This window comes from Podarcis tiliguerta (assembly GCF_965153285.1).
Source record: "Podarcis tiliguerta genome assembly, chromosome: 2".
Classification (NCBI taxonomy): Eukaryota; Metazoa; Chordata; class Lepidosauria; order Squamata; family Lacertidae; genus Podarcis; species Podarcis tiliguerta.
This window is the reverse complement of record NC_139535.1, coordinates 36785689-36810653: the sequence shown is the minus strand read 5'-3', so window position 1 is coordinate 36810653 and position 24965 is coordinate 36785689. Positions and strand designations below refer to the sequence as shown.

Sequence of the window (24965 nt, the reverse complement as noted above, 5' to 3'; positions counted from 1 at the left end):
CTTAAACAGCTCTGGCAATTGTAGCTCCTCTGTGAGAGAGGGGAATGGGGGAGGGGCTGCTAACAACTCTCAGCACCCTTTGCAAACTACAGCTCCCGGGATTCTTGGGGGGAAGCCATGACTGTGCTATGCTACTACTTTATAGTGGAGATGGGGCAAAGACATCGCCGCTAATGCTCATCGAACAGTGAAGCCTTCTAGCCTCTCCGCAAACAAATCAGAGTGAATGTGATTTAGCTGTGATTCCTGCTAGACTAGACTAGTTGACCCGTCGGGTCCCTTCCAACTCGACGGTTCTGATTCTATGAGTGCTCAGCAAGCCAACAGCCCTCTCCTTCGAAACGAATCAGGATGGATAGTCAATAATCCGGGAGTCTGGAAGCGCCCTTAGCCTCCGGCGAATTTCCTCCAAAATTTCTGTGAAATGGGCAGGAGCCAGATTGACAGTCGGGATTTGTCAATGAGGCTGGATGGTGATGGGAGGAGGAGGAGGAAATTATGTCATCCTCGGAAAGAACAGGAGTGCGCGAAACGGGTGGGGGTGGCGACGGCCCCAAAGCGCGCTTTAAAACGTTTCGCTCGCCCTTCCCGGGGCTGATGGGGCGCAAGGAACAGCAGAGAGCCGCTGTGCGCACTTGTTTCCAGTCCTTCTCCTCTCCTCACCCCGCCGCGGGAGCTGTGGTAGGAGAGATCGGCTTCCAGGTAAATCCCGCTGTCTCCCCTCCTTTTCCCAACGGAGATGCTCTCCTCTGGCGTAGAGAGCGGCTGCCCTTGCCCTTCCCACTTCCACCAGCGCAAAAGCACCTCCGGCTTATGTCCCTGGGCCTGCGCCTCCTACTATTAAGGGATGCGGTTGGGGGGACAATTCAGACAACTGTCGCGTCCCTTTGGCTTTTTACACTTCGGTTGTAGGCTGCGATCCTAGAGGCGCTTAAGGCTGTAATCCTGTACGTATTGCCCCAGGAGGCAATATCTCACTGAAATAAGGAACTGATCTTATGGGCAGCTGCCCGGGAGTAAGTGAAATCAGTAGGGTTTACTTCAGAGTAGACGTGTTAGGCTTGAGCCTGGTGACTTTCGGTGTTGACGAGGACAGGATCGGGATCAATGCAAGCGACTTGTTTTAAAGGAGCCCGTCTATAAAAAGAAAAGGAGCAAACGCGTTCACACGGGATTGTGCGTCTTTGGGTGAGGAAATCGAAGCAGTGGATGGAATGCGGCTCCTAGGAGTCCCTCAGCGGCCCGATGAGAGCAGCTTAGTTGGCTTCGGGACCGCAGTTGAGGAGCCTACAAGCCACGGTGGCGGAACGGGGCGCATCTAGAACAGGACGTTTGGGGATCGCAGCGCAGCGCGCTTCTAGGATCGCAAAGGCGAGCCGCAACGTTCCTGAGTGGGCTTGGGGATTTCACGGCCGCGACTTTTGGGAATTATTGGAAATCCTGCAAAAATGTTCTTCCGCCAGTACTATGTGCTAAAACTGGTCAGTACGAGTGTATGTGAAAATGTGTGTGCGCCCAGGGGGTGACATCACAGATCGCTCCTCAGGGTTTTTTGGGGGGGGGGGCGGAGAATAAGAAGATAAAAATATATTAGTGTACCTATGCACCTACATATTCACACACAGGGTTCTTTGTCAGATGAACACGAACGTCTTGTCTAATCTGAAGACGGAGTTGCTGCCAGTAGCCAATAACCACCCCTAGTTCCCCTCCTCCCAAATATTACTTCCTTAGCAATAGTAATCGACAATCCTGTCGCGGGGAGTTCCGCGGAGCAACCCGAGACAGTCGCCAGGACTGGGAACGCGCATAATTCCTCTCCTCTTGCTTTGAACCTGCCCAGCGTCTGTTTAGCAGTGGGACGGCGGCGGCGGTGTCGTTTCCTCCTATTCTCTCCCTCTCCTCGTGGGTTTTGGTGTTTTTTTTAATCTCCGCGGTCTCTTTAAATCTCCGCTTGTTTTGGCACCCGCGCTCTTCTCCCCCCGCCCGCCGCCGCCTCTGTTTCTTTGCTGCCTTTCAATCTCTGCGTGAGCAAAAGGGCTTCCTCTGCAGGGAAGGAAGGGAAATGCCTGCCGGCCGGAGCAGCAGCAACAGCAGGGGGAGACCAGCAAGAGCAGCAGCAGCAGCAGCCCTGGGCATCGCACGGCGCGCAGCGACCGAGGACCTTCCACTTGCAGCGAGCTGAGAGCGGCGATGGGGCAGGGCCACCACGGCTCCCCGAGACACTGATCCCCCGCACACCCAATCCCTGTCCAAGAGGCTCCGTCCGGACACTTTTGGAGACAGAGGGAGAGAGATTTCTGCTGTTGCAACTCGCGTCTCTTTCTCTCCTCGCATCCCCTCCCGTCGCTTGCAACTTGGCTGGAGAGATCTCCTCCCCGCCCCCTTTCCCCAGTCCCTCCATGCCCCGACCTGAACTTTAGCAGCCCGGGGGCTCCGGCTTAGGGAGCCACCCTGAGCGCCTGCCAGGCGGAGAACATGATTTGAAGCCGGGGAGGCGGCCAAGAGGGACGCAGCCAGTCGAGCGCTTTGGCGGAGACTCCGGAAGATGAGCCACGCAGGTAAGGACATGGAACGCCACCCGGAGAGGAGAAGGGGCTCCCGAGGGCGACCCCGGCGCCTGAGGAATACTTTCTGGCCGGGCGCGAGTCGAGGAGCCCGGGGAAAACTCTGGCGGGTATCGGGGGACTCCCTTCCAAAACAGACGTGCAGAGGGACAGGGATTCCTCAAGCAGAGTTTGCCTCTTTCTCATTCCTCCGGGAGGCGTTTACTCTTCCTCTCTCACCCACCCATCCACCCGCTAGGGTTATATCCGATCCCGCTACCCGGTTTGGTAATCTATTCCAGTCCGTCCGTCGTTTCTTTCGCAGAATCGAGAGAGGGGAGGGTCGGCGAGAGCGGAGCTCTTGCCCTGGCGAGGAAGGACCCGCTTCCCTTCTCCGCCCGCGCCCCGGGCGCGCACACAAGAGCGGGAAGCGGAGCCTCGCCAGGTCCCCCGAGTCCTCCGCGCCCCAAGTGTCCTCTTCTTAACGACCTGCTAATTTTATGGAGCTGAGAGTTTGTCGTCCTCTGGGGACTTTCCCCTTCCCAGCCTGGGCTGGACAGACACTCACCAGGCGTCTAGAGCGCGTCCATCTCCCCAACCCAAAGATTTTTTGGAACTGTAGTTTGCTAGGGGTGCTGGGAATTATAGCTCTGTGAGGGGAGGAACTAAAGTCTCTCTCTCTCTCTCTGTGTGTGTGTGTGTGTGTGTCGAGGGCTGTGTGCCTGGCCATCTTCCCAAGCTGACCCGCCAGAGGGATGATGGGCTCCCCGGGCTCCGCCTCTGACCCGAAGGATCGGCTGTGCCAACTTTCCCCCCTATTTTCTCTTCCTCTCCACACAACCCGGTTGAACGGATCTCTCCGCGGCTGGCACAGCCCAGCCGGTCCGGCGAGGAGCCAGCAGCTTTGGAGGACCCGGGTGACACACAGTGCGCTGTTTGTTATGCTGAGGCTGTCTCGCTGCAGTTTGTGTATGTGTGTGTTGCAGTGCGCCCGGGGAGCGCATTCGCGGCGGAGGTTAATTGGGGAGTGGGGTGGCGCTTCCTTTGCACTCGTCGGCCTTGGGCTCCGCAGAGCGAAAGAGGCTTAATCGACGCGGGAGGAAGGCAGGCAGGCAAAAGGTTAAAACTGCCAGTGTGGACGGGTTTTTCCAATGCGCGGGAACGAGGAGCAAGCTCTTGCACTCAAGTCCTCTTTGCAAGCTTTCCGTGGGTAACTGCTTGGCCGCTGCCAGAAACAGGATGTTGGGCTGGCTGGGCCTCCGGCCTGATCCAGCAGGGGCTCTTCTTATGTGGCCTTCCAGATGTGGATGGTCTCCCTTGGTAGAGCATGAGACTTAGTCTCAGGGTCGTGGGTTCAAGTCCCGTTTTGGGCAAAAGATTCCTGCATTGCAGGGAGTTGGACTGGATGACCCTTGTGGTCCCTTCCAACTCTACAATTGTATGAATAAAGGAATTCCCCGTCAATGCTGATTTGGTGTTGATGGGAGGTGGACTCCCCACAACATTTGGAGGGCCAAAATGCCATATTGCAATAGCCAGGATTCAGAGATCAATTGCCTCTTATTATTTCTCTGGTTTTCATCACTTTACCCATCCTGCACTTTAGCCCTTTCCAGCAGAGGGCAGCAGTATAATTATTGCAATACCTGCACCATTTGCTGCTTCTGTGATATGTAGGAAGCTGCTTTGTACTGAGTCAGACCTAGCTCTGTACTTCCTACTCTGACTGGCAGCGGCTCTCCAGGGTCGCAGGCAGGGAGCTTTTCCCAGCCCTGCCTGGGGATGCTGGGAATTGAACCTCACGAACCAAAAAGAATGCATGGAGTCTGTGTGTGAAGCTCAATCTACCATTGAGCGACATAATACTTCCCATAAGGTCCTTCCTTAAGTTATGATTGCAGGTCTTCCTTGCTCCCCTTCCCACCCCCAAATGCTTTTCTGTGTGGCATCTGATAGATTGATGATAACATATCCCTGAGGAAATGCTGGATGAACTGCCAGTGGGGGGGCGGGGGGGGGGGGAAAGGCAGCGCTTCCATAGGATTCATGCTGCGGGGATTTCCCCAGCAGTGATGCCCATAAGACTGAGTTATGAAGTTATTGCAGCTATTTCAATCATCGGTGTGAAAGCGGAACAAAAAATGATAGTTCTAGGATTTTGAGTAAAAGACCTTTATCCTCCAGAGTAGAAATAATTGGCTAGAGAGGCCTTCCCTGAAGACCGTGTCCTCCAAGAACCTCTTAAGCTTTGCCATAATTGGTGGTGTTTGTGCATGTATGTTCCCCAAGGTGAGATCCAGGAAAGGAGACTGTAGAATATGTTCAGGGGAAAGAAACTGCAGCATACAGACAAAGAGAAAAAAAGTAATCTCTGAAATATTAAGACCAACTTAGTAACTGACGGAATTTCTCTGTAGCAGAACCCAATTGCTCCTTGTGATAGCTATTGCTATTTAAAAAAAAACACCCTGTTCTGGCTGCTCTCAAAGCAGGGATGGGAAACATGTGGACTTTGGTAGACTACAACTCCCATCATCTCTGACTGCTGGCCTTGGTAGCTGGTGCTTATGGGAGTTCATCCCTGTCTTTAGTTGTTCCTGCTTTTGTATTGCGGGAGTGGGAGATGCTCTCAATTGCCACACTTTTGTGGGTGCTTGCTTTGGTTTATGCAAGATATACCTTAAAAGGGGAGGGCAGTGCTCAGTGACAGAAGGTTTGTCTGCAGAAGTCCTAGGCTCAGTCCCCATCATCTCCAGGTAAGACAGGGAGAGACTCCTGCCTGAAAGCCTGCTGTCAGTCAGTGTGGAAAATACCGGGCTAGATGGACCAACCATCTGACTCAGTATAAGGCAGCTTCCTATGTTCCTGTATGCAAAGTCATTGTCCTTTATGGCTTGAAATGGGAAGAGCTTTTGAGCATAGTTCCTTCTCTTTCCTTGAAGCTTATGTCATGGGCTCAGGTACTTTTCTCTTTCATCTTGCACCCTCCCTCCCGTTCTCCAAACCGTCCTGCCACTTTTGCTTGACTTTGATTCAGTCTCCAGATAGTCAACACTTTCTTTCTTTTTCTTTTTAAATGCTTCATTGTGTTCTGAAGGAAATGGATCAAAATTTGCCTTGCCTCTCTGCAATGCTTTGAATGGCAACCATAGGGGAATGACTGAATGCAAACAAAGGCGGGAGTAGATAACCTTCAGATATGTGACAGGTGCTGAATTGTAAAGCTTGATGATTTTCAGAATAGAGTTTTACAGCAGGGGCGGCAGGCATACTTTTGGCTTGTATGATTTCCTTTGGGGGGGGGGGTGGTAGAACAACAGTGTTTTAGCTAGATCACACCCGCAGTAGACACGTATTCTCAGATATCTGTCCATCTCATGAACAGCTGATCAGATTGTTGAGCATCTTACTAGGATTATCTGGGCAGGGTCCCAGCAGGGAATCACATGGGCTTGTGTGCTTGTGGGGGGAGGGGAGAGAGAGAGGGGGGGGGGCTTCTAAATAGATGCACCTAGCTGGATCGAGGTAATTGAACTTTGAGCGCTCAGATTTGAGTCAACCACTGTCACTTCCTACACACTGGGCCAGGTATTATCCTCTCATGCCAATGTCTGTCTTCCAGATATTACTTTACTGAATTACATTTATGGGTGATAACGAAACTTATACGGTAAAAATTCTGACCTATTGATTGCTCTGGGCTATTGGTTTCATCTGGTGAGGTGGAGGGGGAGCAATTTGAATCATTACATTGTAGTTCATTTTATCTCTGCAAAGTGACTTCCTGCTCTGACATTCCTGCCCATATTCCCCATAAAATTTTACAGTAAAGCTGTTACTCTTTTTTTTTTTTTTTAAAATGCTTGGCCAAGTCTTTCAAATGAGCCTTTAGGAACAAAGCAGAAGATTAAATAAACTCGAGATTGACCAAAGGATCTTTGACATGAGCAGGACATTTTTTTTTAAAGAGTAGAAATGAAATAGGCAGAAGAACCATTGACTGCATGTAAGAAAGGAGGGAAAAGGAAAGAGAGAGGGGAACAAATTAGTCTTCTTTTTTTGGCGATCACTTGTAGCCGAGTAAGATTGTCTTCCATAAACACGGTTTTAACAATGAGTCCGTAAGTGACTGTGGAGGCCAATTCTGGACCCCCACGTCCTTCCACAGTGGGGACATTGGTTTCCGGGCGGGAGTTGATCACAGTGTGGATTTGCCAAGCGTGCCTTGCTCTTAGCACGTTTCTCCCTCGCGTCCTGAGTTTGAGTGTCTTCAAAGCCCATGACACCTTTGGTAAAGGCTGTTCTCCAACTGGAGCGCTCGCAGGTCAGTGTTTCCCAGTTGTCAGTGTTTATACTAATTGGTATAAACGTATTAGTAGCCACCCATCCATTCTTATGTCCCAGCATCATCCATTTGCTAAACCAAACTAGGGTTCACAATTGTGCAGGAGTTGCTGCAGTATATCTTGGACTCAAGAACTATCATTAGAATACACTATTAAGAATCCACCTACTCTCAGCAGCCAGAAACATCATAGCCAGACACTGGAGAGACCTGTTAGGCGTAAGCATGGACCAATGGTATCAAAGAGTATGGGAAACAGCCTTATTAGAAAAACTAACTAATAAAATGAAACTGACACGGGGACAAATAGAAGAAGATGCCTTCACCCCAGTTTGGTTCCCCTTTATCACATACACAGCCCAACAAGACAAGAATCACATGACAGCGTACAAATCAGTCTGGCTAACCTGATTCAAAAATACACACTCAGACTCCACTCACATACAAAAACAATTCTCACTACAGCCAACCAACCACCCCCTAAGCCACCCCGACCCCTCTCACCACCAAGGAAATACAAGTGAATAGCACTAACACATAACCCCCCACTAAGTAGAATAATAGAAGCATAACCACCCGACCCCACCCCACTCACCATTCCCTCTCCCTCTTTTCTTTTTCCCCTTTTTCCTAATTGTTTAAACCAATTCATGAAGCAAGAACTTATACATTGACCACTAATAATGAAACATATGTTGTAGACTTTTTTCCACATTTATTATGCTATTTTTGTGATATACAAGTGACATGAGAAAACCTGGTATACTTATTTGTATAACATTATTCTTGTTTATAAAACCCAATACAAAAAATTAGATATAGAATACACTGTTAAGTTTTCATGTTGGGCCAAGAATAAACAATATTTCTAACAACTGGGGTTCCTTTTTCCTTTTGTTTTTTGCTTGTCAGTGGTGCTACCCTAGTTTTTGTACTTGTTTCACAACTGCACCTGCCAAACAGTCACTAACAGATACAGGAGCTTCCCTAAAGTTTTCCCAAACTGGATTAAGTGGATCAAGTGAAAGCTGTTCATAATTATGGCATCACCACAAAGAAGGACTTGCCATTATGGTTGCCAAGGTAGCCTTGAGTGGTGCTGGTGCAGAAGAAATGCCTCCACTGAAGATCTAAGGGATCAAAATGTATTATTCATTTATTCTTCTTCACTGCTCTTCCCTTGTGGACTTTACAGCAGGTTTTTCTGGAGGTCTACCATCTAGGAAGCTTATAAAGCCAGTCCACCCCCTGACTAATTCCATTAGTGTTATTCACACCATTTTAGAAGCCCTCTACATTATTTAGATGCACAATTTGTTCTGAGGCAAAATCCAATAGCATTTTTTTGTTTTGTTTTGGTAGAACTGTCATCATGAGGAACTGCATCAGTCATATTTAAACTCTCTTCATTTCACCTGAGGGGAAACTTCTAAGTTCACTTTGTTTTTGTTTTGCTTTAGGTAAAATTCCTGTGATATCTCTCAAGGTCCATCTAATATCTACTTCTAGACATTATGAGGGAACCATGGGTACCACAGCAGTAACATGGGTACCACAACTTAGGCTTGGCCTAAGTCAGTTTCCTCTCCGAAGCAAGAGACGTGTTGCCCCTCCCATGCATTTTACAGAAACTAATAAGATTTGCAGCTGAATTTTACTTCAGCACTGCTATTGGGGCAGGATCTTCCACTGAACCTGAGGACAGCAAGCTAGCTAAGGAGTTCATGACACACATGACACAGACAATATTCCTTTGCCACTGCTCACTACACCACCACCACCTGCTGCCTGAGGTGGCTGCTTCACTCTGCCCTATAGCAGGGCCAGGCCTGTTTGGGTTTTAATGGCCTTGCAAGACCAACTCCTCTAGATGTCATGGGATGCACATTTAGATGATAATGTGTAGTGTTTCTCTTCAGAATACAGAATACAGAAAGCCAGCCCTGCTGTATTTGCAGGCCTTCCTACTCATTTCGCTGATTGGGGCCCAGAGCTTCTACCCCAAAGTACTGCACTAATGGTGCCACTGGCAGCCACATCTCTCCTCCCTGAATCCTCCCAGTAAAGGATGTTTAGTACAGAATGTGATGAAGTCTGCTAAGTTTTGCCACCCTCAGCAGCAGGAGTGGGGAACTTCAAGCCTGAGGGCCAAATGTAGCCCTCCAAGCAGAGGCGGGTTTAGCATGGCATGACTGGTGTGGTCACATTGGACGCTTCCCTGCAGAGGTTGCCAAAACAATGTTGTGGAACAGAGCGCGAGAAGCAGGGGGCACTAAATTTTAGCGTTGCACAGGGCGCTGCCAAGATATGGAAGCCCAAAGTTTGCCACTTCTCCAAGCCTCTCCATCTAGCTACTTCCCCTCTCCACAGGCCACATCCCTTACTTCACATGCCAACTATTTTTGTCCGGATTATGTTTTTGAACTTTAACAGTGCCTCTTGCTTCCATGAGTGGAGGATACAGATGGGTGCGTGAATGTGTGTAAAAAGTAAGCCCACTGTACAAAGGGGGAATTATCATCCATTGCTCCACCTCCTTTGGCCTCTGGCCCTCAGAAAGTTACCCAGAAGGCAATGCAGCTCTCAGGCTGAGAAAGGTTCCCCAGCCCTTGTCAGAGGCAGATTTAGGGCAGTGTGATCACAACTATTATGTATTGAATTGAGCAGAATGGAAGGTAAATGATGAGGAATGCCTCACTGCTGAATTTTGGTGCCGCTGAAATTTGAAAGACCAAAGTCTGCCCTGTCCCTGTTCTTCAGAAAGCATGCTGAGCAGTGGCGGTGAAATTCTGAGGAAGCAATGGCGGCTGAAGTTGCTGGGGAGGTGTGGGGCTACGGCTTGCGCACACATCCCTCATAATTGTGATGCCTAGTTTGGACCTCATATATAGACACAACTCATGAAAAAGAGTGAAACCCCAGGGGTATGAAATCCATGACGTCTTGAAATTATTTACAGTTTCATTCCGCAATACCGTTGATGACAGCTCAGATGGTTTATAACGTCAGCGGAGCTCCTCTTGCTGGAATTATTTCCTTGTAAATCACTCCAACCCATCAATTTAACAATCTCTATAACATATGGGAATCAGGTCACAAAGCATATGCTCCAGATTTATCTAAATTCTGAGGGAAAAAATGATAATATGGCTTATCAGCACAGCCCTATTAAACTGTGGTTTATTGGGTGGTTAAGATAGCCTGAGGAGCAGAAATTAGCATTTGTAGACTTCATCTCAGTGCAGCACTTCTGAAATGAGCTAAAATAAATGAGGATAAAAAAATATTCATCTTTTATTATTATAGTCAGTAATAGTGGATTGCCAAGCCTTTGGTTTTAGCTTTACTGATAGTGTTAGGAAATTGCTGAAGGTCTTGGTGGACCACGTAATGGCTTTTATGCCTGTTGTAATGCCCTGTGCTCGATGCTGTATGCTTTTTAATTGTATTTTTATTGCTTCTTTTATTTCTTGTATATTGTATTTTATTGTATTACAATTTGAATTCTGTAGAATTCCGATTGCAATGCAGTAAAATACAATACAAGAAATAAAAGAAGCAATGAGAATGCAATTAAAATCAATATGAATATTTGGATGCAATGCTATCTCCCGTCTTCAACCGTAAATCCACAGACATGCCATAGATCACCTGAATGACGCTCACGTACTACTGGCGGTCCACAGACCATAGTCTGGGAACTCCTGCTGCAGACCATTGCTGGTTCCTGGTGGTTTGGGTGTGGCATTGGGCAAGGTGTCCTCACAGTGGGTGCTTCCTCTGTCTGAGAGAGCCTACCTCCTTCTCACTGTCACCTCTGGAAATTTCCTTGCCCTCCGCTTCCAGGCCTAGTCTGCACAAGCACCCAGAGGTAAAGCAGAAAGCAAATAGAGGATGCTGCTCTGTCTCCTCACTCTGAGCAATGTTTACATGCTCAGAAAGGGCAGGCGGGAGGAGGAGCAAAGCCAGAGGTTAGCAGTAATCGCCCTGTAGGTGTGAGTTGTTTGGAAGATTCCTAGTGCATTGGCATGTGACTACCCCTGATGCCAGCCCTACTAAAGGCCCATGATTTTTAATGGGACTTAAAGGTAAAGGGACCCCGACAATGAAGTCCAGTCGCGAACAACTCTGGGGTTGCAGCGCTCATCTCACTTTAAAGGCCAAGGGAGCCGGCATTTGTCCACTTCCGCAGGCAGTTTTTTTCCAGGTCATGTGGCCAGCATGACTAAGCCGCTTCTGGCGAAACCAGAGCAGCGCACGGAAATGCCGTTTACCTTCCCGCCAGAGTGGTACCTATTTATCTACTTGCACTTTGACGTGCTTTGAAACTGCTAGGTTGGCAGAAGCAGGGACCGAGCAATGGGAGCTCACCCTGTCATGGGGATTCGAACCGCCGACCTTCTGATCGGCAAGCGCAAGCGACACAGTGGTTTGACCCAAAGCGGCACCCGCTGGGACTTAGTCACATCTTAATTTTTATGGATTGTGCCTATGCATAGTAATTCAGAGACTCTTTGGTTCTAATGCCTCTATAAACCACCCACAGGAACAAATTGAATATGTTAGCCCATTTAGAGTGGACCTTTGGTTTGGGATCATAGGAGAGGTTCAGACTTAAGTCAATGTGACTCAAGTATTCCTAATAATGCACTTGATTGCAGCTATAGTCTTTAGGATCATAGAATTGTACAGTTAGGTCATCTAGTCCAATCCCCACCTCCCCTACAATGCAGGAATCTCAGCTAAAGCATCTGTAGCGAATCCTCCCAATTAATACCACCCATTAATAATACGTCGGATCTACTCCTGCTAACTGCCCCCAATTAATTATAGTGCACCCACCTCAAGGAACACCAATTACACAAATTTCTACAATTTACCACAGATTGTCTAGTGGGGGACTTGTGTGAGGGAAAACTTGATGATTAGAGTCTCAGGCAGAAAATAATCAAACAAATAGGAAAAGTTTTATTAAACAACAACGAAAAGTATGAAACAAAGGGGGTCAGGAAATTAGTTCCTTCAGGTAGAAGTTAACTTGTTTACTTTAACTAGCTCTAAGATGTTTCAGGCTTAAATGCAATACTATGGGCACAGCTCTTCTTAAACTTCAGTTGTTACACTTCAGGTGGTAGATGTTCAGTTTATTGGAATAGATGGTAAAATGCTCAATTCAGTTTCTGTCACTTAGATAGTACAATTTAATACTTTCAGCACCATACTGCTTCCTTCACAACTTAATACTTTGGTTCATGAGCGAGGGGCACTTCTCCGCAGTTACCCACTCTCTTCACAATCCCACACCTGAGGTATCCCAAATGGTATAACTCAGAACCATTTCTCCCTATTTCACACCCTATCTCCCAACCTGAAACCTTTCTAAACATCTCAAATCAAATCCTAACCCTCTTCTCAAATCCAGCCCTATATCTCATCTTAAATGCAGCCCTATCTCTCTCCCTCAGAGAGATCCCCCTAAAGTGATGTTTCTCCCCACTCTGTGGCTAGCTGACTCTGTAGCCCATCAGCGAGAGGTCCCAGCACTCTGGTGGAGTTTCAGGGGGACTGCATCACCACACTCTAGACTGGCTCTGCCACCCGTCACAGCATCTATGACAGATGGCCATCCAACCTCTGCTTAAAAACCTCCAAGGAAGGAGAGCCCACAACCTCCCAAGGGAGTCCACTGTCGAACAACCCTTACTGCCATAAAGTTCTTCCTGATGTTTATTCTTGTAACTTGAAGCCATTGGTTCGAGTGCTGCACTCCAGAGCAGGAGAAAACAAGCTTGTTCCCTCTTCCATGTGACAGATAGATGTAAGAGGTTGCTCTTTTTGTGATTTATAGAGTGGTGGTTGTCCAACTGTGTTCCAGGACTACCTGAAAGACAACTTGCCCAATGGCACTGGATCTTCCCCTACAATGTGTAGCCACAATAGTCATACTGGGGTTGGTTCCTAGGGCACATTTTCAATATGAATCGAGCACTATGCAAAGACAGTTGACTTGTGGATATCCTGAAAGTGATTGCATTTGTGATGATTGAGCTGCTCTGTTCTCCTAAAGTCCCGTGTACTTTCCCTCTGCTGTGTTTCCACATTCAGAACAACACAAACAGGGTTTGCATTCTGAGATATGACTACTTTAGGGTCCGGGCACTACTTTGCAGATCTGTTCCTTGCATAATTGTACAGATCCAATGATGTGAATTATTTGTGCAACAGAGGTTTTACCACCATGGGCTTATGTACACTTAACTTTTGCCCTACACTTCCTAAGCAAAGGCCCACACTTTAAAGCACTGGGTCCGAGTGCCTTTTTATATTATTTGTTTTGCTCCAGTGCTTTCCCCATGAAAACCCACTCTTTAAGACTGAATCAGAGCAAACAGCAATTTGGGTGTTCCATGAATTGCTGTTTGCACCAATGCAGCAGTAAAAGAGAGTTTTCATGGGGAAAGCACCAGGACCAATTTATTTTTTTTAAAGGGTCTGGACATAGCGCTTTAAAGCATAGACTAGAAACTTAGCACAATAGGAAGTCTGGATGAGCCCCATATGAGGAAGAATAAAAATTAAAAGCCTAACATTACCACTTCCAGCTTTTTGGGGGGGGAGGGGAGGCAGGGAATTGCTTGCCTCTTCATTAGAGCATTTCTTTGCGGCTCTGAAATTGCAGTTGAATGGACTTTCCGAAAAGGGATGTAGCTCTGCTGGAACAGAGTCTCACCCAGAGGAAAGTGGACAAGCAGAGGAAGAAACAGATGCTGACAAGGAAACCTCAAACAATAAGGGGAGGAGAAACACAAGAAAATCTGTCTGATCCAAAACAGTTTTCCATAGGTACAGGGTGTCTTTTTCTTCTCTGATCTGATCCACCCCCCTTCTCAACCCAGCAGCCCAGTGACAGATCTTTGAAACAAACAGGCATGTTTACCATTTTAAAAGCCTACATGCTTCTCATGGTGCTGTATACTTTGTCCTTCGCAAAGTCACAGTGGAAAACCTCTGCACTGGCCAGCTGCAACCGAGGCAGAAACGTATTGGGGGTGAAATTGCCCCTGACAAAAGTGCCACTGAGATACTTTGTCCTGGGAGAGATTATTATCATTATTACTACTACTACTACTACTACTACTACTACTACTTGATTGCTTACCTTACACATGCACACCCTGATCCCTGGTACTCAGAAGAAATGGGGAAGTGATTAAAATGAGATTAGTCAATAGCAGGTCTTCCAATCGTGGGAAGATGGCACTCTTAGAAATATTAAAGGTAAAGGTAAAGGTACCCCTGCCCGTACGGGCCAGTCTTGACAGACTCTAGGGTTGTGCGCCCATCTCACTCAAAGAGGCCGGGGGCCAGCGCTGTCCGAAGACACTTCCGGGTCACGTGGCCAGCGTGACATCGCTGCTCTGGCGAGCCAGAGCCGCACACGGAAACACCGTTTACCTTCCCGCTAGTAAGCGGTCCCTATTTATCTACTTGCACCCGGGAGTGCTTTCGAACTGCTAGGTTGGCAGGCGCTGGGACTGAACAATCCCCGCCGCGGGGATTCGAACCGCCGACCTTTCGATCGGCAAGCCCTAGGCGCTGAGGCTTTTACCCACAGCGCCACCCGCGTCCCCTTAGAAATATCAGAACATGGAATATTGGATAATGCCAGTGAGACACTGTGTGAATCTGGCTGCATATGGCTCCCCAAAGGCTTCCTTCTTTCGTACCATCTGGTTCAAACCTTTGATAAAGTTCTTGTGGCAAGCTGCTCATTTCCCATACGTCTCGTAAAGATGAGTCAAAAGCTTAAATCCTTTTTGGTAATTAAAATAGTGGAATTGGAAGGGACCTCAAAGGTAATCTAATCCATCCTTCTTGCTGATGCAGGAAACCTACTCTTACATCATCCCTGGTTGGTGGACATCCAGCCTCTGCCTAAAATCTTCTAGTGAAGGCAAGGCAACTGTCAACCATATGGCCAAAATCTCCTTTCTTGTCACTTGAACCTTGTTGCTTCATAAGGTAGGACCCAAATCAGTTGAGGACAAATTCACTGCATCTGGAGAAGATAGAGAAGAGGCAGCTGAGAGTCCTTCGGATATTTAAACATGGCTGTTGTGTAGAAATTGCTCCATCTACTACATAACTATCTTAAAAAACCTGAAGGGTTACCACCTGCCCTGTCTCTTCTCCAGGTTCAACATGCTTTCCAACTCCTTACACCTTTTCTCCTTGTAGGACATAGTCCCTAGGTTTCTAACTATCTTTGACACACCCCTCTGGATGCATTCCAGTTCATGGAACTCTTTCTTAGACAGCAGTGCCCACCTACGTATTGGCGACTTCATCTATACATCCGTAAATTGAAAAAAGGCGTCGTATTCCAGCTACTGAGATCACAAAAGTTCTAGACAAATTCATGGAGGTCCATTGCTGTTATCAGCTATGACATCGGTAGGCAAACTAAGACCCAGGGGCCGAATCAGGCCCTATCACCTTCTAAATCCGGCCTGTGGACGGTCTGGGAATCAGTGTGTTTTTACATGAGTAGAATGTGTGCTTTTATTTAAAATGCATCTCTGGGTTATTTGCGGGGCATAGGAATTCGTTCATCCCCCCCCCCCCAAATATAGTCCGACCACCCACAGGTCTGAGGGACAGTGGACTGGTCCCCTGCTGAAAAATTTTGCTGACCCCTGATCTATGATATCAAAATAGAACTTAGAGACAGCCTTTATGTGAAAAATGGGCACAAATGACAAGAGAAGGCTGTTTTTTGAGCTTCCTAGAGGCATCTCTTTGGCTACATGATTCAGCAACGAGAAGGTTGTCTTGTTGTAGATAGTTTGGGGAAAACCTTTTCGTAAAAAGTCTTCCCATAATCTATATTGTTTAAAGAAAGGGTTTTGTTTTTTTTAAGGGATAGTCGTGGAGAACTACCAGCCTCAGAAAGTAAGCAAAATGTGTTGGGCAAATTCAGAGGGATTATTTCCCCTTTATTTAACCCTTTCTTCATCCCCCCAAGCATTATAAATCTCTTAAGCTGTTGTTATAACGACGGTGTAGTTGTATTTAACTAAGTTGATGGGATGGAGGGTTTAATGGCATGGTCTCCCCAAGTGTGTTTGAACAATCAAAAGCCACCATAAACTGGATTTTTGTTTATGTGGCATTACGGCAATGCAAGGGAAACCCACACCAAATTGTGATTTGGGATAATAAACAAGGTTCAGGAACAGCAGGAATTCTCTTGTATATCTCAAGCTGGCAGAAAGCAAACAAGTCTTGTTGTGATATCCTGCTCTGGGGTGTGGCAAAGAAAGCTACTATTCCTGCCTCTTCTGCAGCTAAAACAGAGTCAATAGCCGCCAAGACTATCCATCATAAAGCTTTTGTGAGCACCAACAGTAACTTTAAAGCAAAAGAAAGCTGCTTGCCAAGGAGACTTACCCTTATTGTGTTGCTCTTTAGAAGAAGCAAAACAACAGAAGGAATTATTTGGGGAAGGTGAACTTGTGTTGACAACATTTCCAGCCTCATGTCTTGATCACAAATATTGCCCACTTCATAGCCATTGGGAGGCATTTCATTTAGCCAAAGTCGAGCACTTTTAAGTCCCATCACTTCCGGCGGGAAAGCAGTTCTTTAACGAAACTTAAAACGGGACTGGACCACGCCCACATTTTATTGACAATTATTCTTTATTGACTGACTCGCCACTGGAATATCTTTGGATTTGTTTGCTATGGTAGTCAGTGGAAGTAAGAGTTTTGGTTCATCAGTTGATTAAAAATAATTTGTGTTCATTGTTTAAAGATAACTGTAAAAATAACCTTGCCAACAGGGTAATCTTATAGGCATGGTTCTCATGGAACACAAAGCCATGGTTTGTTTAACAAATCATGAGCTAGCCACAATTCCCATGGACAGCCAAATAAGCCATGGCTTGTTTTGTAAAGGCTTGGTCCCCGTCCATCCCCCGATGCTCTTACCACATGCCTCTGTAGCTTACTGTCTGGGATGAGGGTTGGGAGCGGCCAAGTCATGGTTATGAAAGGTTGCTGAATTTGCACAAACCACAGTTAAAACAAACAAGATTTGTAACCCAACAGCCCACTATGGCTTCAGGTCATGGTTTGTTGGCAGTACGTGAACCATAGTTAAAACTGGATAGGGTTCAGATCATCAAACAAGCCACAGTTTAGTGCTGTGTATAAAACAGGTCATTGTTATCCAGGGAATGCGGCTGTCATAGTTTTATTGCCACATTCAGTCACTATATATCTATCTATATCTATAAATATAAATATGTGAACTATTAGGCTTATCTAATTTGTAACTCATTCAAATGAATATCACATAGCTTTGTTATCAAACAAAGGTGGGGTTTCCAAGCATGTGGCAAAGTATATGGCTGGGCAATTGTATTCAGCTTGGATGGGTCATAGGTTAAGAATGTAAGCAGAGCCATGTTGGATATATTGTCCAGTTTCCCACAATGATCAACCATATGCCTTTTGGGGGATGTGGGCAATTTTTTCTCCACCAATCTAAACTGATGTATCAGTGACTTTGTATCTCCATATTTTAAGTAGCACTAACAACTCAATATATATCGAAGCTTGCTAATATAGCTTTTCCTGTTCTTCCTTCCTTCTCCAGATCTTACAAAGCCACCATTAGCACCAAAACCAAAGATTCTCAGTCATCTCGCTTCCATAGCTGCTTCCAAATTTCCTCCGTCGCTATCAAGGTCTGGCACACTTAACAATTCAAACTCTATGTCTAGAGGCCCAAAACCACCCATTGCTCCCAAGCCAAAAATCTCTGCTGACAACGATCCATCGATTCTACAGCGATCCAGTGTTCATGCCAACAATACCTTGAACAAATGTACCAATGGAAAACTGGAGCGAGAGCTTTATGAAGGAAATCAGTGCAACAACACAGAGTTCTTAGGATCAGAAGCCGATGATGAATATATAGTGATTTCTGAAGATGAATTGATTGATAAAGTTTATGACTTTGAACATGAGCAAGAATCAGCAGAGAACGAGATCTTGCACACTCCTGAGGAAGCACATGAAGAAGAGGATGGCTGTACCCACAGCAATGACATCGGTGATCTTGAAATAAATTTATTGGAGAGCAATGAAACTGAACCACCCAAAATTCAAGCTCTTGGCAACGCTGAAGCCTTTGAAAAGGAGGATGCTTCTGAGGGTGGATACGACAAGGTGGATTGTGAAACTGATGCCAACGAGAAGATGAACTGTGCAGATGAGTCTGATGAAGCACTCCAAGAACCACATGTGGTAAAGGATAATAATGAGTATAATGTGGACAATAAGATTTTGAATGGAGATGAGGCTTTGAATGATGCCATATGTGAAGATATTATTTTACAGCATTTAGAGGTGCCAACATCATCTTCAGAGGATCAGTCACCAATTTGTGAGGCTCCAGGAGGGGAAGATCTATCTCAGGTTTTAGAAGAGGAGCAGTCTAATGCTGATGCAGAGATGGGCCCAATGGATAATGATGGGGATGAATCAGCCTCAAATATAGAAACAGAGTTTGCAGAGGATGCTTGTGCAAGCCTAAGCCACCCCCTTGCTAATGATTCTAAAGAAGTAGATACTGGATTAGAACTACATGAAGCTGGTCCTGATCCTGAAGAGACTTTGGGGGAGGCCACAAATGAAGCCGGTCCTAAAAAGGAGGAGGAACTAGACCCAGCGGATGAATGTGAAACAAGCGTAGAACAGGAAGAAAATACAGATGATGGCTACCAAACCACTGAGATGAAGAGCGAGGAGGAAACATCAGAGGCAGCATGTGATACAAGGGAAGACTCCAAAGAACAAAAGGATGAAGTGGTAGACACAGAGACCATGGACGACAGCTGCCAGATCATTCCCTTTGAAAAAGAGTGCAGTGAGGATGCTCCTGATTCTTCTGAAGAAGATTTGCCATTAGAAGGGACTGAAATGAACAGTGATAACCAGCCCTTCAGCCTTCAAGAAGTTAATGAGCTCGAATCTGACTCGCAGCTGGCCGAAAGATCCAAGTCAGATATTTTACTTGGAGATCACAGCATAAGCGAGTGTGCTTTGGAAGATACACAATCAGATAACCAAATGCTTGCGGTGGATCACAGCAGTGTTGAAGATACTGCCCCAAGTACACATGATGAAGGTGCAGATGAAGGTACCTGGCACTCCACAGGAGAACTGGATGTTTGCCACCCTGGAAAAACGGAAATAGACTCAGGCAGTGAATATGTGATTGATGGAACTTCAGCAGTCCCTGAAGTGGTGGTTGTTCCTGATAATGATGGAGAAATCAGCAGTGACTCCCTAGATGACCCATACGTATTGGGAGACAGCTTGCCTTCAGCAAATGAAATCCTCTGTGCTGGAAAAGAAATGGGGGAGGCTGGTGTCCAAGATAGTTCAAGTGATTTCAGAGAGGGAGGGGCAATGGACAGTGAAAACCACTTGCTCTCCATTGATCGGAAAAGCATTGTTACTAGAACAAGGTCCCTCTCCGGGAAAGTGCCTGGGTATGTGCCAGAAACAGTGCCAGAAGAAACAGGCCCAGACACTGAACTGCAGTCCTCAGCCACTGCTTCCACCATGTCTGAAGATGTAAGCCATAGCTTCTCTCTGTCAGAAGGAAAGACAATGGAAATGAATAGAGCCCTACCTGCAAAGCCAAGGCGCTTTGTTTTATACCCTCGATCTTTTTCAGTAGAAGGCAGAGATATCCCTGTCTCTGTATATAGAGAAAGTGAGACCTCCATGTTGGATTACAATAGAATAAACAGAACAGAAGACCTCTCTTTGCCTTGCGTCATTGGTTCCTCGGGTAGTTTTTCCCAGAGGAATCACCTTCCATCCAGTGGGGTCTCCACCCCGTCCTCAGTTGTGGATATTCCACCTCCCTTTGAACTTGCCTGTATCACCAAGAAGCCAATAACGAAAAGTTCGCCTTCACTTTTAATTGAGAATGACTCTCCCGATAAGTACTGCAAGAAAAAGAAGTCCTCTTTCAAGAAGTTCCTCACCTTAAAGTTCAAGAAGAAGACGGAAAATAAAGTCCATGTGGACGTTCATGTTTCTTCTTCAAGGTCCTCCTCAGAGTCTAGTTATCATGGGCCTTCCAGACTCATGGAACTCGACAGGAGGAGTTTGAGTAGCTCCCCTCAGCTGATATCACGGACCGGCAAGCTGAGGGCATCTGAGTCTCCAACTGTTCTCTTCTACAAGGACGGCAAAAGAAAAGGGACGCCCAAAACCTTTAGTAGGAGTGTGTCACGGGTGGAGTCTTTTGAGGACCGCTCCAGGCCTCCTTTCATGCCCCTTCCTTTAACTAAGCCCAGGTCTATTTCATTTCCTAATGCTGATACGTCTGACTATGAGAACATCCCAGCTATGAACTCTGATTATGAAAACATACAAATACCCCCACGAAGGCCAACCAGGGCTGGGACCTTTACTGAATTTTTTGAAGATCCTAGCAGGGCATTATCTGCCGCAAACGAGAATGACGGCTATGTGGATATGAGCAGTTTTACAGCCTTCGAGAACAACAAGCAGCAACCTACCAGCCAGGAAACTGAAAGGTATTGTAACACATATTTATGTAAGGCCTGCTAGCCTTGACCGGAGAAGCTAGGCTTCCTGTGTATTGGGAGTTGTAGGCTTATTCTCGACTTTGCTGGGCTTATCTCCCTTTTTCAGGAAATGCTCTCTATAGAAGAGTGGGAAGAATACAGTATTTTTAAAAGGCATAGTATATATTTTTAAAAGCGAGTCACTAGAAAGTTTCAGTGTCCCCTAATCTAAATGCTTGGTTCGTAGATCCCCATATATGGAAGCACTAGGAAAACCAAAGCTTAGTGTTATAAGAGTTTTATAATGGTCTTATATATATAAAATAGTTGTTCAGAAATGTACCAACCAAACACATACAAATATGTAAAGCACATGTCTGAAACCCACAGAAAAGTCCTGAAACCATTTTCTCTCTCCCAAAATGACCTCAAATATTTCTCTGCAAGGTTGAAGGAAATGGGAAATCTCCCCACTGTCTCTTTCCTGTCTTAAGGGCACATTTAAGATATGCATAGGGTGTGAGCCTGTGACCTGTGATTTGGATTTAGGAACTGAGTAGTTATCATAACAAAAGAGTGGCCAGGATGCCCAGGTATTCCAATCAGGTAACCTGGCAGACAAGAAGAAACAACACATCCAGATTTCCGCCCCTTCTCTGATGTATTAAGGGGGTGGTCTGGGACTACACCCCTTCTGTGATGTGTGTATGATGTTTCTGGAGGTGGTCTTGGACTCCTGGGTGGGTCATTTAAAATGTCTATATAAGGGCTTGTGCGCATGGCTTGGGGTCCCGCCTCCCCTCCTGTGGGGGGGGGGGGACGGACACCCTGTTGCAACAGCTTTAATAAAGATCAGGCTTACTAGCTGCTTTGCTTCTCAATATTCTCTGGTTGGTCTCTGTTATTTTCTCCTACCGATAGAGAACCTACAAAAGGACTCTATATGGGTTCTTGGGTACCCCATAAGGGAAAAGGAGCAGTTTCCCCCCCTTATAACAATAACAAGCCCATGCAAACTGATGTAAATATTGTCAGCCTTCAGAGGCTGTCTCACAACAGGCCTGCTGTGCAGGTTTTTATTCTTAGGCACATGTTACAGGAAAGAGGTGGCACTCAAAAATGAGAACCTGTGTATACCTTCTCCCCTCTTTGTGCTGGATGATCTACTCTTTTTCTCATAACACTTACTTTAAGGAACTTCTTAACTTCTACAGAGATTAGATTGAATCTTGCTTGTTTTTATTCTGGATAATGTGTCTGCATGCTTGTTTGATTTAGATGCTGTCATTTCAGTGGAGCTCGTGGCTCATCATTACCAGCCTCCTTAGCTCCCACACTGCATTCTACATTACCTGCTTTTATGCCACTCCTTATTCTTGTCTGCTCCTGTAAGGGTCAGTTTTGGTTCCCAAAAGTTAAAGGATTAATCTGTAGACTTCCCCCAAACTCAGCCATTACAAACTACGTGAAGTTCGCTGTTTTTACCAAAGTCTGTCATGATCAGTGTTTGGGAGAGTTTTCGAATCATTTGAAAAACACATCCAAAGCTGTGAGATCTGAGACATCAGTGAGGCTTTTTTCTTTCTGATCATTTGGAGAGGGGGGGGGACCCTTATCTTGATCTAACCTTTAATTTCACTAGTTTTCTCTTATCAAAGCAAAGATTTCTTTTGCTTTGACATTCCATCTTAACAATCCCTCGCAGGTTTATAACTCAGAGGAAACACCAGCCAACTTGAAAGCAAATCTGTCCCCATACCAGTCAAGGCAGAAAAAGAGGAAAGGACAACTGTGTGGGAAAGAAGCATCTATTTCCTTAGCTATTATGGGCTATCAAAACTCATCATTATATTTGGTGGCAGTCAAGGCAACCAGCCAGTGACACATGCACACACATTTCTATAAAAAATATATATGGGATTTTCACTTTATTTACCATTTGTTGTACATCGCCCATAATCTTGGGTCAGAGCTTCAGTTAGCAGCTGAACTATGCACAGCTAAACTAGAACGCTTTAATACTCTGACATAATAAAGCTAGAAATTTCTAGAAAAATAGGTGCTGGTACTCACCGTGAAGGGATGCAGGTGGCGCTGTGGGTTAAACCACAGAGCCTAGGACTTGCTGATCAGAAGGTTGGCGGTTCAAATCCCTGTGACGGGATGAGCTCCCATTGTTCGGTCCCTGCTCCTGCCAACCTAGCAGTTCGAAAGCACGTCAAAGTGCAAGTAGATAAATAGGTACTGCTCCGGTGGGAAGGTAAATGGCGTTTCCATGTGCCGCTCTGGTTCGCCAGAAGTGGCTTAGTCATGCTGGCCACATGACCTGGAAGCTGTCTGCGGACAAATGCTGGCTCCCTCGGCCAATAAAGCGAGATGAGCACCGCAACCCCAGAGTCGGTCACGAGTGGACCTAATGGTGAGGGGTCCCCTTTACACTTTACCTTACTCACCATGAAGTTGTTACAGTAAATGCCACTTTTTTTAACAATAACAAAAAGAGGTGCCAGTACTGCGTGCCCTTGAGTGCCCCCTGAGAAAAACCACTGCTTGATGTGTTGTTGGACTCCATCTCCCATCAACCCTTGCCAGCATAGTAAATAATTAGGGATGATGGGAGTTGTAGTCTAGCAGCATCTGGAGGACCAGTTTCCACATCCATGTAATATCAAGGATCCTATATCCTTTTAAACGTGTTTGTGGAAAGGGGGTTATTGTTTTGTTCTTGCCCTTGTTTTTATTATGCATTCTGTGGTTTTTTCTTGTATTTTTTTGTTGTGAACCACCCTGAGATTTTCAGATGAAGGTCAAATTCAATAAATAAATAAGTACTAATAGAAGACGTCATGCACATGTAGTTTATGCTTGGATGTGGGTGAAAACTGTCTTGCCTTCAAGAGCTAAATTCAAATCCTGAAATTTTTTGCATAGATTTTAACATGTTTTTCTGGGGACCTGACCAAAGAAAAATCTTAAGAATCATACTAGTTAGATTCACTTGTCAATGGATGCACCATTCTGTTTTTTCATTATTATCAGCCTGGTAGCCTTGGTTAGACAGCAGTATATTGACACAGAAATGCATTCATATCTGAACACAGACACATGGCTTTATAGGTGTTTATCTCTGGCACTTTCGGTGGTTGCATCTGGACTGAGAAAACTGATATGTCTTGTTGTTGTTGTCAAGTGAAGTACAATTTCAGAGTGTTCCTTGTGGATAAAAGTTTAAAATATTGAACAACGCAAATGGCTGTGACACATTTATGAACTTCCCATGGAAGCATGGGTCTGTTAAGGGGAAGCCAATCAAAACTGGTTCAGGAAGTTTCAGCACAGTATTCAAGGCTGCTTCTATGTCTGCAGTACTCTGGGAAAAAATGACAACTGCTTTTGATTTTTTGATTTTTTTAATAATAAAGACTTAACAGATGAAACCACTGCTGTTTTTTTTTTCTTGGAGGATGCAGGGGTACACATACCCCTAAACATTTGCTGAATCTAAGTTTGGCCTCATTGAGGGGCAGTATTTCAGTATGAGTAGGAAAATGAGAGTATCCCTAAACATTTATTTATTTTTTAGAAAAAAAGCACTGGATGAAACCACCCATTTTGTAATAGGAATACAATGATTTCCTCTATGGTTCTGGAAAACCCTGCTTCAATTAAAGCATTGTGGGTTGGGTCCAGACTTAGTCATGCTTAGAGTAGACCCACTGAAATCAATGAGGAAGGGCTACGTCTCAGCAGTAGGCCATCTGCCTCATACATAGAAGATCCCAGGTTGAGCCCCCAGCTTCTGCAGGTAGGGCTGGGATAGAACCCTGCTCAAAACCCTTAAGAGTGGTTGACAGTCAGTGTAGGCCAGTGATGGCCAAACTTGGCCCTCCAGCTGTTTTGGAGCTACAGTTCCCATCATCCCTGACCACTGGTCCTGTTAGCAAGGGATGATGGGAGTTGTAGTCCCAAAACAGCACTTTATATTACCGGGTTGCAAACCGTACAACATTATGTAATGCTGCAGTGTGGAACTGGTGGCCCTCCAGATGTTGCTGGAATACAACTCCCATCTTCCCACATTTTCTTTCACACTTCCAGATATATCCAGTTTTGTATGCAATTATTCCTAATATTGAAAGACATTTTGTACTCTGCTTTTGTACACTGTTTTCACTTCTATACACACTTTCTTTAGTATAATGCATTCACATCAGGAGGCTCGTGGGATCTTCATCTCTCCTGTAGGGTGAGGCAGTATTATAATTGGGAAATGAAGACTAAGAGAGAGAGGTTTGTCTAAGATCAACCAGCGAGTTCATACTAGAGACAGAATGTGATCTGGGGGCTTCCTGATTTGCACCTCATTCTCTTACCTGCCTCTGTACTGCACCAGCTCTAGTCCTCATTACGGTGGTTTTTCTGTATCGAGTTTCATGAATAGAATTCAAAAAACACC

General features: G+C 45.8%; 1 protein-coding gene across 8 annotated transcripts in view; it reads left to right on the top strand.

Moving 5' to 3' along the window:
• Positions 1–524: 524 nt before the first annotated feature.
• FGD5 (FYVE, RhoGEF and PH domain containing 5) overlaps positions 525–24965 on the top strand; it is a 144481-nt gene continuing 120040 nt past the window's right edge. For 5 of the 8 annotated variants that reach the window (XR_014507911.1, XM_083426927.1, XM_083426931.1 and 2 more), the window contains exons 1-2: positions 1619–2561; positions 17554–20518. Coding sequence is in view for 7 of the 8 variants with exons in the window: in XM_083426927.1 (XP_083283053.1) it covers positions 2549–2561; positions 17554–20518 (2978 nt within the window). In the remaining variant the exon portion in view is untranslated. Of the gene's footprint in view, positions 703–1618; positions 2562–17553; positions 20519–24965 lie in introns of those variants that run through there. The other 3 variants (XM_083426929.1, XM_083426932.1, XM_083426930.1) reach the window with 3 other exon arrangements.